At 39.7% G+C, this 16,615-nt stretch overlaps 1 protein-coding gene and 1 long non-coding RNA gene across 6 annotated transcripts in view; one reads left to right on the top strand and one right to left on the bottom strand.

Annotated features, from left to right (window-relative positions):
- slc36a1 (solute carrier family 36 member 1) overlaps window positions 1-10,003 on the top strand; it is a 32,040-nt gene extending 22,037 nt beyond the window's left edge. For 3 of the 5 annotated variants that reach the window (XM_037977372.1, XM_037977371.1, XM_017429777.3), the window contains exon 12: window positions 8,119-10,003. In XM_037977372.1, the coding sequence (XP_037833300.1) occupies window positions 8,119-8,393 (275 nt within the window). In that variant the 3' untranslated portion in view covers window positions 8,394-10,003. The remainder of the gene's footprint in view (window positions 1-8,118) is intronic. The other 2 variants (XM_017429779.3, XM_017429778.3) reach the window with 1 other exon arrangement.
- Window positions 479-2,002, bottom strand: LOC119617341. Its single transcript, XR_005233577.1, has 2 exons — window positions 989-2,002; window positions 479-686 (listed from the first exon to the last, which is right to left on the bottom strand). It is a non-coding gene; the product is annotated as an uncharacterized LOC119617341 (long non-coding RNA).
- Window positions 10,004-16,615: the final 6,612 nt, after the last annotated feature.

Here is a 16,615-nt window from a genome sequence, read left to right as displayed (position 1 = left end):
ACCCAATTATCTTTAACTGAGAAACAAAATCAGTGTTGACTTCCTGTCTGTCAGAATGGGTCATTTTCTGTTCGCTTTGCTACAGGCTTGAGCCGAGCAGCTTGTGTTGATGAAAACAGGAGAGGACACTTTTCCTCTTCATCCTGGAGCGCTGCATCGTTGGCCTGTTCTTCCTCCACCTTTTCTGAAACGTGACTTGTTAATTCACCTTTACGTCTCACAGAGCAGATTCACCTGTGCAGTTCTGCTTTATTTCCTGCCTCAGCTTCTCTGACAGAATCCTACGTTAGATTTATGATAAACCTACAGTAAGGTCTCTTTTTGACAAACTGATGAAGGTAGTTGAAATAACTGCTATAGATTCTGTATAAAAACATGTTTTATTTCATATTGTTAATTCATTTTCTGTTTCTTTACTGATCTACGGATAGGGATAATTTTGTTGGCACCCTCCACAATAATCCAAAAAACACACGGCTTTAATATTCACTTATCATCATCATCAACCAATTTATTGTTTAAATGAAATATAACACGATACAATCAGCCCTAAAGGTCCAGTCTGGAGAATTGCAGGATCTTAAAGTTTTAAACTAGTCTCTTTAAATAAAAACTTCTGCTCCAGACGCTCCGACCACCGCCTCATTTATCGTCAGCTGGACGCCTCAGCCTGAGGATTCCTCCTGCTGGGAGACGAAGGTCACAGTAACCGTCCAACTCAACTCAAAGCCTTTTCTCACAGTCATAATAATCTAAACCTCGAGAGCGTGTCACAAACTCAGGCCATCTGAGGTTAAACCTGTTCTTGAAATAAACCTTGACATTTGTGTGTTGAATACAAACCAATGACTAACAAAATCCAAAGACTTAAGAGCAAGCATTCAGTTCCTCTGCTCTGCAGTCCAGAGGTTTTAAGAGTTTCTTCCCGTTGCAGGACGTACAGATTGACACGGAGGGGAAGTGCTGTGGTAATTATAGCCTTTCTTACCCTTTCAAAGCCCCTCAGAAACCCAGAGTTGGACCTAAGGACTCCTAAATCCAGCTGGTTCAGCAGAATGTCGAGCCAGGAAAGGACACCAATCTGTCTCTGATCCTTTCCACTCGTTTAGTGAGGACAGAAAGTTGAGCGTCCACCGGGATCTCCTTCGGCTGCAGCGCTGAGCTCTTTGTCTTTTTCTTTGTATCCTCCGAGGTGCTCACAGCTTAATATGTTTGTTGTTCAAAGGGGAACAAGTTCAGCTTTGATTGGATTTCGTCAACAGGCCTTTGGTGCTTTTTTTACAGATGTGTCTAATTTGTTTGTTTAATTTGTGTGGTCTAATAATGATTATAATATAATCAGTAATTATATGTTTTTATAGGAAATGGTTCATTATCAAAACGTTGGAATCAGAAGCCATCATACTTTTTATAGAGGGGTTAAAGTTGGTACAACAAGATTTCAGCTCATGAATATGAGCGGTTTGTGTTCTTAATCTGATCTAATCGAGCTTTTCAACTCAGAAAACACGTTCAGGCTGTGGCCCAGCTTTTTTGTTTTTCATTTATTTTAAAATCATAGTTTTGGAACAGATTGATTTTGGACAGAAAAAAACCCCAACAACCTCCAAACAAGCAGAGAAACTTTAATTTATCATACTGTTCCACGCAGGGACGTCATTTAGTGCAATCGTTTTCCACAGCCGTCATCTTTGCAGCAGAAGGGAACCATTTGTCCTGCATGTGTTGTCTTTCTGGTTTTCAGTGTCTGTACTGTCGTGCTTCAGTCTCCGTTTGTGCCGACTTCGTCCCTCTGTTATTTAAATTCAGATGATTCTTCAAGGCTAAACTGTCATTGAACAGAAATGTCCTCGTTTACTTTATTCATAGCCACTTAAGACAAGTTGTAAAAAGAAAAACCCTGACCATTATGATGCAAAATCAGGCTCTTAAAAAATGTTTTTAGCTGACATGTTGAGCTGAAATGTAATTTCCCACAGTTTAGTTTGACACAAAGGTTGACCGAACAATCTGTCATTTTTTGACAGACTGAAAACTCAGAGTTTAGGTTCAGAGAAAAAACAGGATCCTCAGTTATCAATCTGCCCTCAAATCCACAGAAAGGCCTGCAAGGTGAACTAGAAACTGATAATAAAATGGGTATTTTTAGGCTTTATTATGATGCAGCAGAATTTATCGTGCTGCTTTCAGGAAGGCTGCATAAATAAATCATCAGTAATTACCTGATGCAGGCTGAAGTGTGAAGAGATTTATTATCTGTGGGGAGTGATCATGTTTAATGTCATATTACAGTAAAAGAACCAGCTTTATGTGGTACATTAGATCAATTAGTTCAGGCTTTAATGCTCAAGTGCTAAAATAAAAAAAAGCATCAAAGTTCTTGTGTAAAAAACCTCCTGAAATCGTTCAGCTGGATGCAGTTTCCTCCTTGAGCTCTCCGTATGACACCTGAGTTAATGTTTGACAGGAGTCAAACATTATTATTATTGTTTATTATTATTATTATTATTATTATTATTATTATTATTATTATTATTATTATTATTATTATAGTTTCAGTTTTCTCTCCAACTCTTCTCCAGGAGTCGCAGCCGAGTGAGAAACGGGTTTACAGCTGCCGACTGAAAGGCCCGGTTGGTTCTGGTTGGTTTAAAATGGCAACATGTTGGCAGCCGTCTGCTTTTTGTTTCAAGTTCTGCCCATTTATGAACCTGGGAGGGTTTTATGAGAGTGTCTTCATGGTGATGTCATTAAGACTTCATGTCACAAAAGCTCCTTTTTAACACAAATATTATAATTAATACTGTTATTTCTTTAAAACAATTCATAAAATATGGTGTTTTCTTGTCACAGCTTGCTTCTTAATGACATTTTTTACTGTCGTTGTGACGTTTGGGACAGAAAATGATGGATTTAAAACCGTTCCACACCTGATCACAACATTTATTAAAGTTTCATTTGTTTTGTTTACTTTATTTATAGAAAATTTCTCCTGTTTTGTCTTAAAGATATTTTGCTCCTATGAGATTTCCCTGCAGAAAAGGAAACTCTCATTAAAGGAGTCCTCACACGCAGCTTCTCTTGCCGTACACTTCTGTAATTTCCAACAACCACCAGCTTCAATAAATTGAATTGGCAGCTTTAAATTGGGAACTGAACGTCCGGTCTCCATAGTTTATCCCAGAGGCTGAAATATTCAATCTCACTTTTTAAGAAACTCTTGGCTCTTTTTTCTGCTGAATCTAGAAGGACTCAGCTTCCCTCTTCAACAGGAGTTTGTAATTAGATTTGCAGAATCCTGCTGGCCTCTGTCAGCTTTACAGTTCCTCCTCCTCTTCCTCCTCAGGTCCACATGCACAACATTTCTTCATCAAATCCAGTTTATTTGAGCTTTTCTGTCTGAACCCAAGGGTTTCACGTTGACTTGAAGTGTATAAGGCATTTATAAAAACTTTTCTTTTGTTGGTTTCACTTTCCTAACAGAAGGATGCACACGGGGGTTTCATCGATTCGGACATTTATTCTGCTTCATTTAACAAAATGTTTGAGTTTGTTTTAGAAATAACTCAGTTATTTGTAAGAAGATGCATTAGTAAATAAAGAGAAAGGCTGCAGTTAATGAGAAGAAACGGTTTCATGATCATCGCAGCTGCAGAATGTGCTGCACAGAATCCCATTTTAAATTCAACATTTAATAATACGCTGCATAGTTGTGTTTAAGTTAATTATAAATACAACTTTCAGCAGTTAAACAGGAGCCCTGCTCAACCCACATGAAGATAATTTGAAGCTCTTATTTAAACTCTGTTAATCTGGAGTATTTGTCTTCTGTTTGATAGTAAACATGTTTGATAAAATATGAGACTAAGGTTGGAGTTCTTGTAGCCGTTTTTAGATTTAATCTCTTTTTTTAAGTGTTGGTTTTTCTGTCATCTCACACCTTGTTTCAGTCTTACAGCTCGGCTGACGTCTCCTTATAAACCTTCTGTTTACTCAGCTCTTCAGCTCCTGCAGATGTTTCATTTGAGTTTGATCCTCCGGTGTGGAAGATGCGTTCAGAGCTAAAGATAAAGCTGTAAAACTTTCCCCTGAAGTTTGGCTCCCTTTGTCAGCTCCTGTGGGTGAAGAGAGGAGTGATGAAGGAGTGAGGATAAGGTTTGTTGTTGGAGGGATCTGATTCATTCAGAGTGGGATGCCAAGTTAAGGATTATTAGACACCATGCTTTAACAAATACCTGTTTTAGTTGCATCTCGAAGGATTCTTGTTTCAACACTTTGGTTTAGTAATTAGTTCCTGAACTGGAGCATGATGGGCTCCTTGTTGTCTGACCTGCTGACAGAAACCTGCCCTCATCCCTCCTGCAAAGCACCAGCGCAGCATAATAATCTCACAGAAGCATCAAACTGTAGCCAACAGCAAGGACGTCAGTTTGGCATTACAGGATTTATGTTAGTTGGGGGAAAAAATGCAAACGTGCATAAAGTTTTCTCCCAGCAAAGTCACTCTGTTCCTGAAAGAAAGGAAGGAAGAGGTCGTGTGTGTGAATTTAGAGATATATAATGTTAATTAGTATGGTTTACCTGTGAAGGTGTGCAGGTTGGACAGCTTTCTGTCAGTCAGTGCCAACCGATGGGCTTCATCATCCAGCTGGCTGCACTCTTACAGCAGGACATCATCTGCTAAATGTACGCAACTCATATCTCGTTGTTTACGCTGCAGGACAATAGTTTGCAAATGTTCAATTGTATTTAAAACATGCTTTTTGTCAGTGCTGTGAAAAACTGACAGTTTCCTGTTGCAGAAACAGGAGAGATTTGTAAATAAGCCAATTATTTTTACACAACTTGACTAAATGAAGTATAATTAAACAGACGTTGAGCTTAAACTACAACAATCCTGGGTTTAGCATCTTGTCCTCCTTGCATCTCATGAACCAGCAGTTGGACCACGCCTGCATGAACTCGACTGTCGGGACTCTAAATGAAACCAGAAAGGCTCTTGTGACAGCAGTCGTGTTGTGTTGGTAGATTTTGATTCAGAAATCTAGAACAATCATTCAGAAACTTGGAGTAAATAAAAGTTGTGGGCTGGTGGAGTTTTGGACCCGCCATGACTGGAAATATGGGACCGAAGTTTAGTCCTGCTGCCGCCTGTGTGAGGCTTATTAATATTAGTTCCTGCAGGTCGCACCGCTCAGATAAAACATCATCGGAGCCCACGTTCATCTTTAATGAGCTGCAGATCAGCCAGACCAGAGGCGGCTCGGCTCGGGTCGGGATGGTGTTTGCTGGTGGCTCAAGAACCTCCTGGTTGTCTGAGAGCTTCCACACCCATCTCTAATCCTGCCTGAGGATCTGTAGCTCCGGAGTTCACGGACTTGATTTGACTGTAGAAGTGTCTCTTTCACCCTCAGTGGATTTTAAAGCTGTGGGTTTGCTCCAGGACCACCAGGACTTCTTAGGGTTCATTACTGCAGTGTCCCAAATGTAGTCACTAAAATATGAAAGTTTCATCCTTTGTCAGTGCAAAGGTTGTAGATTTTTGAATAATTTCAACATAATTTGCATCTAAACTGTAGCTTTTATCTTTTCACAGTTGTGTTCATTTTGATATAAACCAGAAAATAAAACATAACCTCAGAAACATTTATTTTTCATGTAAATTTGAGCTGAATGTGGTTCAGAAATGAAGGCTCCAGATGGCTTTGACTCCAATTTAATGATTGTGTTTTTATTGTTGAAGGAAGTTCAAGCAGTTTTTTTTTATCTTATTAAAAGAGAAAGGCCTTTTTTCCTGACTTGGTTTGTGGTGTTAGAGGTGGCAGACAGCACCTGTCAGGAGGAACTCGGGATGCTTTCTGAGATCGTTTCCTCCTCGTTCTGAAGATCTGAGCTTTCCTCGGGCAGCTGAGATGGATCTGTGCTGCAAGTTTGTGTCAAAATGGGTTTTAGTTGCCGTGGTAACCTCCATGAATTCAGTGTCACAGCCTCGGCTTCGAACGCAGCAGAAAGACATTTTAGTTTCCTCCTGCTGATCGTTTATGTAGCCCAGAGAAAGTCCCTCTCTGGTCTCTCTGGTCCACGTTGTGGATTTATGATCACTGAGTGTGAGAACAGATTTCCTTGTTTAATGAATTGTATAATTCTGCTTCGTCTCTTTTTATTGGAATTAAAAGTGCATTATAATTTGTTTTACTTGCTCACTGATTGCTGATTTGCAGCTGTTCAGTTCTTTCTGACCCCTGTCGTCAGTCATACGTGTCCTGCCAGTAAACAGAAGGTAACTTCAGGTGATTTCTCCTCATTTCTGCAGATCCAGGTACTGTGCAGCTGAATTAGTGGTCTGGGAGCGTTCAGGCCTGTCAAGCTGCCGCCTGAAGGCTCTGCAGGTTCTTAGTCCTCCTTCACAGCCTGGAAAGCATCACATGTAGTTGGATGAGAGCTCCTCGACGCCACATCCCGGGAAGTGACAGATCCCGCTCTGTGCTTCGGTGTCACATGATAGCTCGACCTTGCCTTCAACCCGGAGGTTAATTTGACAGACTGGAACATGTGGCAAGCAACTGATCAGGGCTGAAAGAGCCTTTTATCAGCTGCCAGTAACGCTGACAGAATGAGAACACCTGACGGAGGAGAGCGTTCGGCAGATCAGGATAATTATTTAACATTAATATTTGAGTGGACACTTGTCTTTTATTATCCTAACCGTTTCAGTTTTTCTGTGTGCAGCAGTTGAGTGTCGGCTCCGTCCGAAGCACCAGTTTCACTTTGAAACCATCCTTGGCTGCAGCAGCGTCTGTTAGAAAGCTTTTAACAGACAGTTTTGTTCAACTGACAAATGATAACACACACTAATTATAAATGCAGTTCATATGAAAAGAGTAAAGTTAATGTTCTGGTCTCCATTAATCCGTTACACAGAGGTTTATTGTGTTCGTTTCTCTCCTCTTTAAGGTTAAATCCTGCAACAAACAGACATCAAGCTCTGAATATTCAGGCTTTTTATTCATGAAGAACCTAAATAACAAGCTCTATTTTAAGTTTTTTATCATCCTCTACTTCTAAACCTTTAATTTGAAAGTCTTTGTTTTAACCTGTAAATATGAAAGGTTGAGAGTTCCCATCCCCCCCGGTGTCCACGGGGAGGACATTAGCTCATAAACGAGACAACGTCAGAGGACCTGTTTGTCTTCGTCTCCATAGCAACCACGCAGGAGGACTCGTCTTTTAGCAGCAGGGTCTCCGCTCTCAGTTTTAGTTTTAAACAGAGGGAGTCCTCTCCTAAATCTGTCATCTTTCACCTCCTTTCTGCTCCTTTTCTCCTTCGCTGTCCCAATTTAAACTGTTCTTCTGACTTTCACGTCAAACGGGCGGAAAATGAAAAGATGTTCTGTGTTTTAAGAGGTTTCATTGGACTCTCTGACCAGCAGAAAATCAAAAGGTGTCAGTTTTAGTTCCTGCTTTTCTCACCTGATACTAGAAACGGCAGAAAGTCTTTATGATGCTGGGAGTTTAGACCTGTGTGTTACTGAGAAATGTTAGAATTTTACATGAAAAAACACCATTTATGATGCAGTTTGTCCTGAAAAGTTGATATTTGAACTTAAGTCACCACATTTACAAGATGTTCTTTATTCTTTAAACAGAAGGATTGAAAGTATTCAAGCTCTGCTGTTCAGATCAGATAAACTATTTGATTATTAAAGCTGAATGACATTCAGAGTGAGATGATGATTTAGTCATTTAAGGATAAAATCTTGTTCTGACATGGCTGATAGGCAGCTATCATCACCTCTCAGCTGATATTTCACTAAATAAAAGGTGTGAACAACCAAAAAATTATCCTGAAACTTTTTTCAGGAAAATATAAATAAATAGCAGATTAATGTTTTTCTAAAGAATCAACTTATTATTACAAAAACACCATTTATTACTGTAGAGTCAGCTGAAAAATGGGAACAAACCGTCTTTATGACGGGCTGCTGGGAATTAAAATAAAGATTTTATTCTTTGGATGATGTGTCGAGTAATGGAGGAGTCTGGATTTGTTTTGCTCTTCCACAGGAAGCAACATCGCTGCTTCTGTTAAATCTTCTAACCTGTCTCCTCCCCCTCCAGGTGTGCTCGCTATCCTGGTCCCGGAGTTGGACCTGGTCATCTCGCTGGTGGGCTCGGTCAGCAGCAGTTTCCTGGCTCTCATCTTCCCTCCCATCCTGCAGATCTTGGCCTTTCACACGGAGGGCCTGTCCCCGCTGGTCGTCGTGAAGAACGCCGTCATCAGCGTGGTGGGCTTGGTCGGGTTCCTCTCCGGGACGTACATCGCCATCGTGGAAATCATCGCCAGAAACGCGCTCAAACACGAAGAGACGCTGTCGTCCTTCATGGTTCAGTGATGCAGACTGTCGCGGGTCACTGAGCCGCTTCAGGACACGATTTATTTCTGCTCTTCATTCTGCTGCTGTAAGACGTGGATTTTAATGTAACTGTGTCTCATTTAGTCCAACTAAACGTAATAATGGAAAAACAATAATTTAGCCACATTTGAAGAGATTAGAGGTAATTTATCTGGTGTACAGACTGAATATGTTCATGTAAAGGATTCAAACTACCTCAGGAACCTTCATCCTGAACATCTGCAGCTTTTAAATCGTTTTACCAGCTGCTCAGCATTTCCTAAAGAAGTAAAAAGGAGAAAAAGAAATTGTTGCACTTTGATTTATGCCTTATGCAGTGAAACTGTGCACTACTATGATAGTTTTATTTACAATTAATACTAATTAAAAACGTACTGTTGGAGCACATCTTACTATTTAATATGAAAATATTGTGCTTTTCATCTTTGTTTATCAGATCTGTCACCGGTTATAAACTCAACATCGGTGCTTATTTGGTTCATTTCAGTTTTATTTGACATGTTGGTTCATGTTTACAGACAGCAGGGAAACGATGGTTTATAATCTTTAATTTGATGCTGAAACAAACCAGCTTTATGTTTTTAGATGAATTTGTGTCCAAATGAATCCTCCGGTGAGTTGATGATCAGAGACCTGAGGGGCGGAGCTTGTTTCTGATCAGGTTGAACATTTTAACCTGACTTCCGTCTGCTTTTAGGTTCTGTTTGTCCCGATCCAACATCTGAATGTGACGGCCTTACAGGATCTCCTCTTGTTCATTTAAAGTTTCTTTGTTGAGATTAAAGGTGAAATATTATTAAAGTCAAAGGAAATATTAAAAACAGGAGAAAGTCAGTCGGGTTCAAGTCCTCCGGTTTGAAGACTTTTTGAAATTTTACAACTCAAACCTGAAAGCAGAAACAGTTTTCTCCTAATTCACCAACATTTATTTATTTGAACTTTTTAATTCTCTTTTAGTTTGAAGATTCAAATATTTTCTAAAGTCCAAAATTGAGGATCTGATAAAGAAAAGGTTTGAAAAGCAACAATATCAGATAAAAACTGGTTCCAACTCCAGAAACTTGACTCTTCTGTGTCTCTAAAGGATTTTGGTTCTTTTTATTGTGTTTTTATGTGTTTTCTACAGTAAAAGTTTGTTTTCAGTACATATTTTTCTTACTTTATTGAAATTTAAAACTTCTAACCCATTTTTACCCTTTGCTTTGAGTCCAGAAACGCTCTGCATGGAACATAATGTTTGTAAAAACGTTTGAGATTTTTCTGAAACAAGAAAAGATTTGTCTGCAGTGTTGGACGGATAAAATCCAACATTTAGTGTTTGTCTTCAGTGTTTATGTGGCAGTATCAACCAGAACCATGAGTCTTTTTTAATAAAATGCTATTATTAGACTGTTGTGCTGAAAATGACAGGATGTGAATCACATTATGGTCGTTTGTTGTTCAGCAGAAAATAAAGTTGGAGCATCTTCCTGATGAGCTGCAGATTCTCAGACTGGACCGAACGGCACAAAAGACTTTTTATTATTATTATTCTTCAGCACTCTGTCACTTCTTCATTCCTTTTCTCAGAATAAATAACTCTGAAAGTACCAGCACGTGTATTTCCCTTTGTTTTGCTGTTTTTTTGGATGTTTTGGGACCTTTTTCGTGTTTTTCATGCAGCTTCCTCTGCCTGAATGCTGCCGACATCAAGAACAGGTTCTGGTTCCTGTTAGACGGTAAAAAACACAAATAATTCACATCTTGACTAGAAAAATAAAACTAAATCCAGATTTTAAGACTCAAACATCAAACATAAAATACAAAACAAATCTTTTCATTAAAGATGATTTGGGTCCATTTTACACTTGTTTTTAAAACCTTACTGCCACAGATTTACACACGTTAAAGAGAAGTAGGAGTACTTCTGAGCAGTCATCTTACCTGCAGCAGTCAGGCTGATCTCAGTTTGAACTGGAGGAAATTTCCATGAACTAAAACTACTGTATTTAAATTTATTCTGTGCAGTTTTTACCTAACACTTAATTTTATTTACACCTAATGACTTCTACATGAGACTGTCGTTTATGAAGACATGACTTTTTCAGTCAAACAGCTTCCATGTTGCTTCATGTATTCATCACCTCATATTTCATGACTTGGACTTGTGTTTGAAGTGTGATCTGAATTTGTCGTGTTTCCCTCGTCAGCTGGACGGAAACAATTTCTCTCCTCCTGAGCAGACCGACGCCTGAAACACGTTTTATTCCCGGCGCTCATGTTGTTACGAGCTCTAAAGCAGCCAAATAAATGCATGAAACCTCTCTGGTGTCTCTGTTGAAGCACAGAGGTTAACGAGGACAGTTAAAAACCTGCTTTAATTTGTCTAAATGCTCAGTGATGCTGGAAGCTGATGATTCAGACAGAAAGAACCGCCTCAGTCTGCTTTACTTTACTGTCCTACGATGTACAAACCATAAAAATGTCTGTTTTGGAGCTTAATAATCAAAAACAAAGAACTTCCTGCATTTATTGGAATATTAGAAACAAGACTGGGGTTTAATGACAGACTCAAATGAAGAGGAAGTGTTGGAGTGGATTTAATGTGCTTTCAAAATAAAATAAAACATTAATAGCAGCAGATTGTAAATCCTGGGTTTGATGCAAATCTTCACAGCTTCTCTACACGTAATAAAGTTTTAAATGTAGATGTTTTATTTCATTTTATAAGTGTGTTTGTTTCCTAAATATCTCCTGAACAACTAAATTAATTTTTCATGAAACTTTCAGAAAGTAACGACCGGATAACTTCAGTTCAGTCAACCCAATTCAGAATGGCTTAAAAAGCACCAAAAATGGCCGACTCAGCATTTTACAGATGGAGCTGAAACTTAATGCAGTAAAAGCTGAGATTTGATGACATTTTCTTAATGTGACGTCTAATATTATCACATGAGATCCTTCGTTGGGTTATTTTCAGAAATGTCTACAACGTCATCATTTCCTGAATCAGTCTGAAACTCCGGCGGCGGGCGATATGCATTTCATTAATTAATGCAAGATCTTTAATTTCTGATTAAATAAAAGGTTTAAGTTTCAGGACAAAAAAAATGTGGTGTGGAGCTAGTCTCAATGTGAGGTAAATATAACCTGAGACTCATTAAAAAGTCTTAATCTTAACTTTAAGTGTTTATTGGTTCAAATAATGAATAAATAAAGTGATCTTTGGGGGGGTTACTGCAGAACCACATTAATGACCTTGGAGGTGAGTTTTCTGCAGGTTTCCTGTTCTTCTGTCTTCTCTTCTCACAGCAAAGGCAGCTGAATTATCCTCACAGCCTAATTATAACAAATGTGATGAAGGCTCGTTGGATTGGGGGGGAGGAGGATGAAAAAAAGGTGCATCAGGGTTAATTTTTCTGCATAAAGCTCCACGTTGCCTGAGATGGAATATCATTAACCTGAGTGGAAGTGCTCACTAATGTAGAGCGATGGATTCACTGAGCAGCACTCTGAGCGGGAAATTAGCTGCAAGCTTGTCTTTGAAGAAAATTGCATTTAGATAGTTGGACATGGAGTTGATTCATTGGATTTTTTTTTATTTAAACACTTTACAGATAAAACCATTAACTTTCTTCACCTCCTGAAGTTGTGGTTTTTAGCCCACCTCCTTTTTTTCTGGCTGGAGTGACAGATTTTCTGCTGCTTACAACACAAACCATGACTCCAATTCAGCATTTGTGTTTTGTTGTAAAACATCCCCCTTTTTATGATCACAGTGCGTGCAGGAGAACCTGATGTGCAGTAAACGTGTTTCTGCAGATTACAACAGAGGAGAACGATCCATCCCATCCTCATCACTGCAGGAGAGGCAGTTCTGACAGCCATCTCTCATCATAACCTTTTACCTGTGAATTCTTCCCTCGAGACATTTACAGATCAGGACCTGACAGAACCACAGGGACCAGGAATAACCCGGTCCAGAGGCAGGAAAAAAATTAACCAGAGAAGAAAAGGAGCCTCCAGACTGTCAGCAACAAGTCCAAAAGCTCGGTTCTGTGATGCTCTACTTGGTTCAGATCTGTTAAATTGAATCAATAAAATGAGGGACACTGAGGCCTGCTGCTTTGGGAGGCAGGAACGAGGCGAGGCTCATCTGTCGGGTGGCGGATCGTCATGACGCCTCAGGAAAGTCCAGTTGGTGCATGTCTTTGACATGTTCTGTTCATTCGACCTTTGACCTCATCTTGAACGCAGTTTATCTAAACCTTTTCCTGAAAGTCCCCCATGCAGATTTTCTGTTTCTCTCTGATTCTCGACATCCAGGAGAGACTTTGACCTTCTGACTCTTTTCTTTCAGCATCAGAAGTTAAATCTGCAGCAGCTTTAAATCCTGTGACGTGAAAAGAAGGAGAATATTTTTGTAATGCATTTAAACACATAACAATAAAAATCTACTCCAATCCCTGAGATTCCCTTTGAGTTCCTTGAGCGTCTGGTTGGCTGTAGAGGGGCCGATGGGGGCCGATTGGGGCCCCTGCTGTTCCCCCAGCACCTTGAAGAGCGCAGACTTGGATGGAGCTGAAATCTTCTGAATCTGTTGGAGCAGCCGGCTCTGGAGCGTGCAGCTTTCACTCAGATGAGGACAGCTTCCCTGCAGACCTCAGCTCTCTCTCCCCCCCCCCGTCTTCAGAAAGCAGTTTTCCTTTTCAGAACCCAGAGAGCCGGGATGAGCGCATGTTCTGTTTAAGAGGACGATAATTTTGTAGGGAAATAGTGGGTGGCTTGGGTAGTTTGTCTAATTGAAAAGCCTTGTCCACAGTTAGACAAACTCTGGGAGGCTGCAGGACAATCAACGTGAAAATGCATTTCTGAAACACGAAACGGTGTTTTTTAATTTGTCTGCTGTTCTGTCAGCTAATCAAAAGCTGCAATCCTTTTTCAAATAAGCAACAAGTGGACGTGTTTGCCTCTGTGTGTCGTAATGAGACAGAAAATTCTTATTAACCCTGAAAAGAGCCCACAATATACCCATTAGCTGCCAGGCTAATTACCTCGGGTTTGTTTTCCAATTCCGAACAAAACAGCCAATAATTAAAAACTAGTTTGTTCCTTCAGTAACTGATATTTACGACGACAATCCTGCCTCCCTTCAGTAACCTGGATTTGTCTTTCAGATCCAAGTCATGAAGCCTTCTGTGGGAGTCAGAGCGGACACAAAGAGTCCCGAAGAACAGGAAGAAAAACAAAGACTGTGGCTCACACCGTTTGCTCCAACACTAATTCAGAACAACTTCTTCAAAAAGGGCCAAAAATGAAACAGTTGACAGATGAAAATTAATATTTTTTGTTCAACCAAAGTGATTCCTTTGGAGCTTTATTTGTAAGCAACAGGAAAAATATAAAATTACAGATAAAGAGCTGAAAACTTTGTCTGTTTCTTGTTAGATTTCCTCCTAATTAATCAGGATTTGATGTTCAGTTTGTGTTTATTAGCTGTAGATGTTTACATCATGATGAAGTTCTGGTGTTTTCCTCCCCTGGCTGCTGTGTTTCTGTGCAGCGCTGCAGCAAAGGTTGCATGAGAACCTGCAGGGTTCCTGTCGTCCTGCAGCAGCATCCTTCAACAGAAATTAAATCAATAAAAATGAGATTATTCAGAGCGTCTTATTTATGCACAAACAGTAATTTTCTTTCAGTCCTGCCTGGGTGAGCAGTCATTCATTACTCAGACTTTCACACAAACTGCAGTAATTAACACATGTGGGACGTTTTACTGAGTTCAGTTAAAGCAAATCATTGGCACCAATCGTCAAATGCATCTTTATTTTACTTTAACCAGTTTGTTTTCTGCACTTCTGAGGATCTTTCCCCTGACAGATGATGCAACAGTTTGTTTTGAAAACCTTTAAGATAAAACTATAATGTTTAAAGCTGTTATTATCTAAGACTCAGAGCTGTGGAGGATTTCTTGGTGCGATCAGTGAAGAGGCAGAATCCTGATGAATATATTTACAGATATATTAGTCTCCTGGTTTCCTGTTGGCTGTGGATTTCCAGCCAAGCTTTCACTCTTGCCTCCTTGCTTCTGTCCTTTAACTGAAGACATAAAACTCATTTTCTGCTGTTTAACCTGACTGTTCACCTGCAGGAGGGCCGACTGAGCCGATTATTCAACTCTTCCCATCAGGTGCTTTTTGTAAAGACAGCCTAACATCCTCTGTTTTACTTTCTAATTGTCTGTTTTCACTTCCATCCCTTCTCGTCTCCTGTTATCCTTCTCCTCATGTGTCTTCTGATTGTTTTTCTCCTCTCTTTGCCTCCTGATGGAGTCGGAGGCTGACTTGCAGTGTTGCCCCCAGCGACAGCTTGCCTGTCAGATTCTTCTGTTTCTGCAGCGCCTTCAGAGAAGACGGGATGCTGGGATGAGGTTTGCTCAGGTGTGTGAGTGTACCTGAGGAGGAACCCGACAGCCGTGAGGTTCATGTTGACTAAGAATCACAGAGAAACATGAGGAAGTTTGATTCTTGTTCGTCTTTATCTGTCAGCAGCCCGTCTGCGGCTGTAGACACTAAAACACATCGTGCATGTGGATGTTTTCTCTGCAGAATGAAAGAGTGAAACAAAGCAAAGAGGAAGTCGATTCACAGTGAATTTCCTTTATTAAGACAGGTTTTTTTCAGGGCTCGGTGAGTTTCTTTTGTCTCAACATTACAGACATTCAGATGAAACATTCTCCATGGCGATGTGCAAAACGGTGAACGAAAGGAAAACAGTTCTGTTCTCAGACTGAATACTCTTAAAGCTGGATCTCACCGGCTGCAGCTGCTGGCGACAAACTGCAAACTGTTCATGACCGAGTTTCCAAAATGTCTCAGTTTCCTCATGAGAGTCGCAGGGCCTCGCCCACAGGGACGTCTGATCTCATCTCATTTCACCAGGTGGGATCCTGGATCCACAGATTTTATCATTTTTAAGAAGAAAAAGCTCAACAGACCAGCAGCTCGTCTGTCTGATTTCTCACGAGTCTCTCCAGAACTTAAAATGCTTCTTGGACGTCTTCAGAGGTCATTTTCACCAGACAAAGTCACAAAACAGTCGCAGAATCGTTGTGGCCATCTTGAACCCTTCTGAGTTTAATTTGAAAGAAATAAGAGACAACTTTGGGAGGGGTTGGAGACCTATGAAGCTAAATTGTGACTAAATGGAGACAAAAACAACAAGAATCTGATAATGTTGGTGCCCTGAAAGCACAAGAAAATGAGAAACAAACTGCACACATATTGTGACAATTTGTGACTAATTTGCAACAAAATAATTTGCACCACATTTGGGGAAACGTATGCAAACTTCTGGTAAAGTTTGCTCAAATTTTGTATTAATTTAGGTAAAAATCTGGATTTTTTCTTTCACTCTTGTGTCTCCAACTTGTCACCATCAGCCACAGCCCAGAGAGATACAGTCTTTAGCTTCTTTTCTGACTGGAAAACTCCAAGCCCACAAAAACACAATGAGATTCACTGCGTTCATTTTTGGCACTAAAAATATATAAATAATCTGTTAATGCACATAGCAACAAACAAACAGACATCTGTTCTTATTAAATCCTCTGTAGGGCAAATAAATTAGCTTTTGGTTTCATTAAAAGACTAATCAGCTCAAACTGATGCTCTCTTCTCTGCAGAATGTGTGAAAGTTAATTCACTTCTATCTTTTGCTGGGAAACTCAAACTCAAGAAGGTAATCAGGGAAATAATTCCCACCTTGATGAGCATTTGATTGCATGGTACACAGATTGACAGGTGTGTTCATTTTCTGTTCAAACTTCTTCATTCAAAAATAAAAGGTGCAGTTTTAAATAAATAAAAAGACATTTGGATTCTTGCATGGATACAACTGTGTGGTAAATATAAATAAATATGAAGCTGATTAGCTCAAAGACCAGACTTTGCCTGGTTTTAAGTAAAAATCAGAGTTAGAAGAAGAGTTCACTTCAGTTTTCTCTGATGCACTTCATTTAAAAAATGTTAAATGAATGTTTTAAGACAAAGGCAACCAAAGTGCAGATGTAGTTAATGTTCTTTAATCATTTGGTTCTCACTGAAATAAACTGGGCTGAAGAAACGCTCTGAAAACATGAGCTGTAACAAAGGTGTTAAGGCTGGTCCATAAAGTGTGTTTCCTCTGTATTTGTTTAGATGTAAAGTTGGTGTTTTCACTGT

This window comes from Kryptolebias marmoratus, linkage group LG9 (assembly GCF_001649575.2).
Source record: "Kryptolebias marmoratus isolate JLee-2015 linkage group LG9, ASM164957v2, whole genome shotgun sequence".
In the NCBI taxonomy this organism is placed as follows: Eukaryota; Metazoa; Chordata; class Actinopteri; order Cyprinodontiformes; family Rivulidae; genus Kryptolebias; species Kryptolebias marmoratus.
Note: the sequence above shows the minus strand (reverse complement) of the source record. Positions and strands in the feature narration are given on the sequence as shown.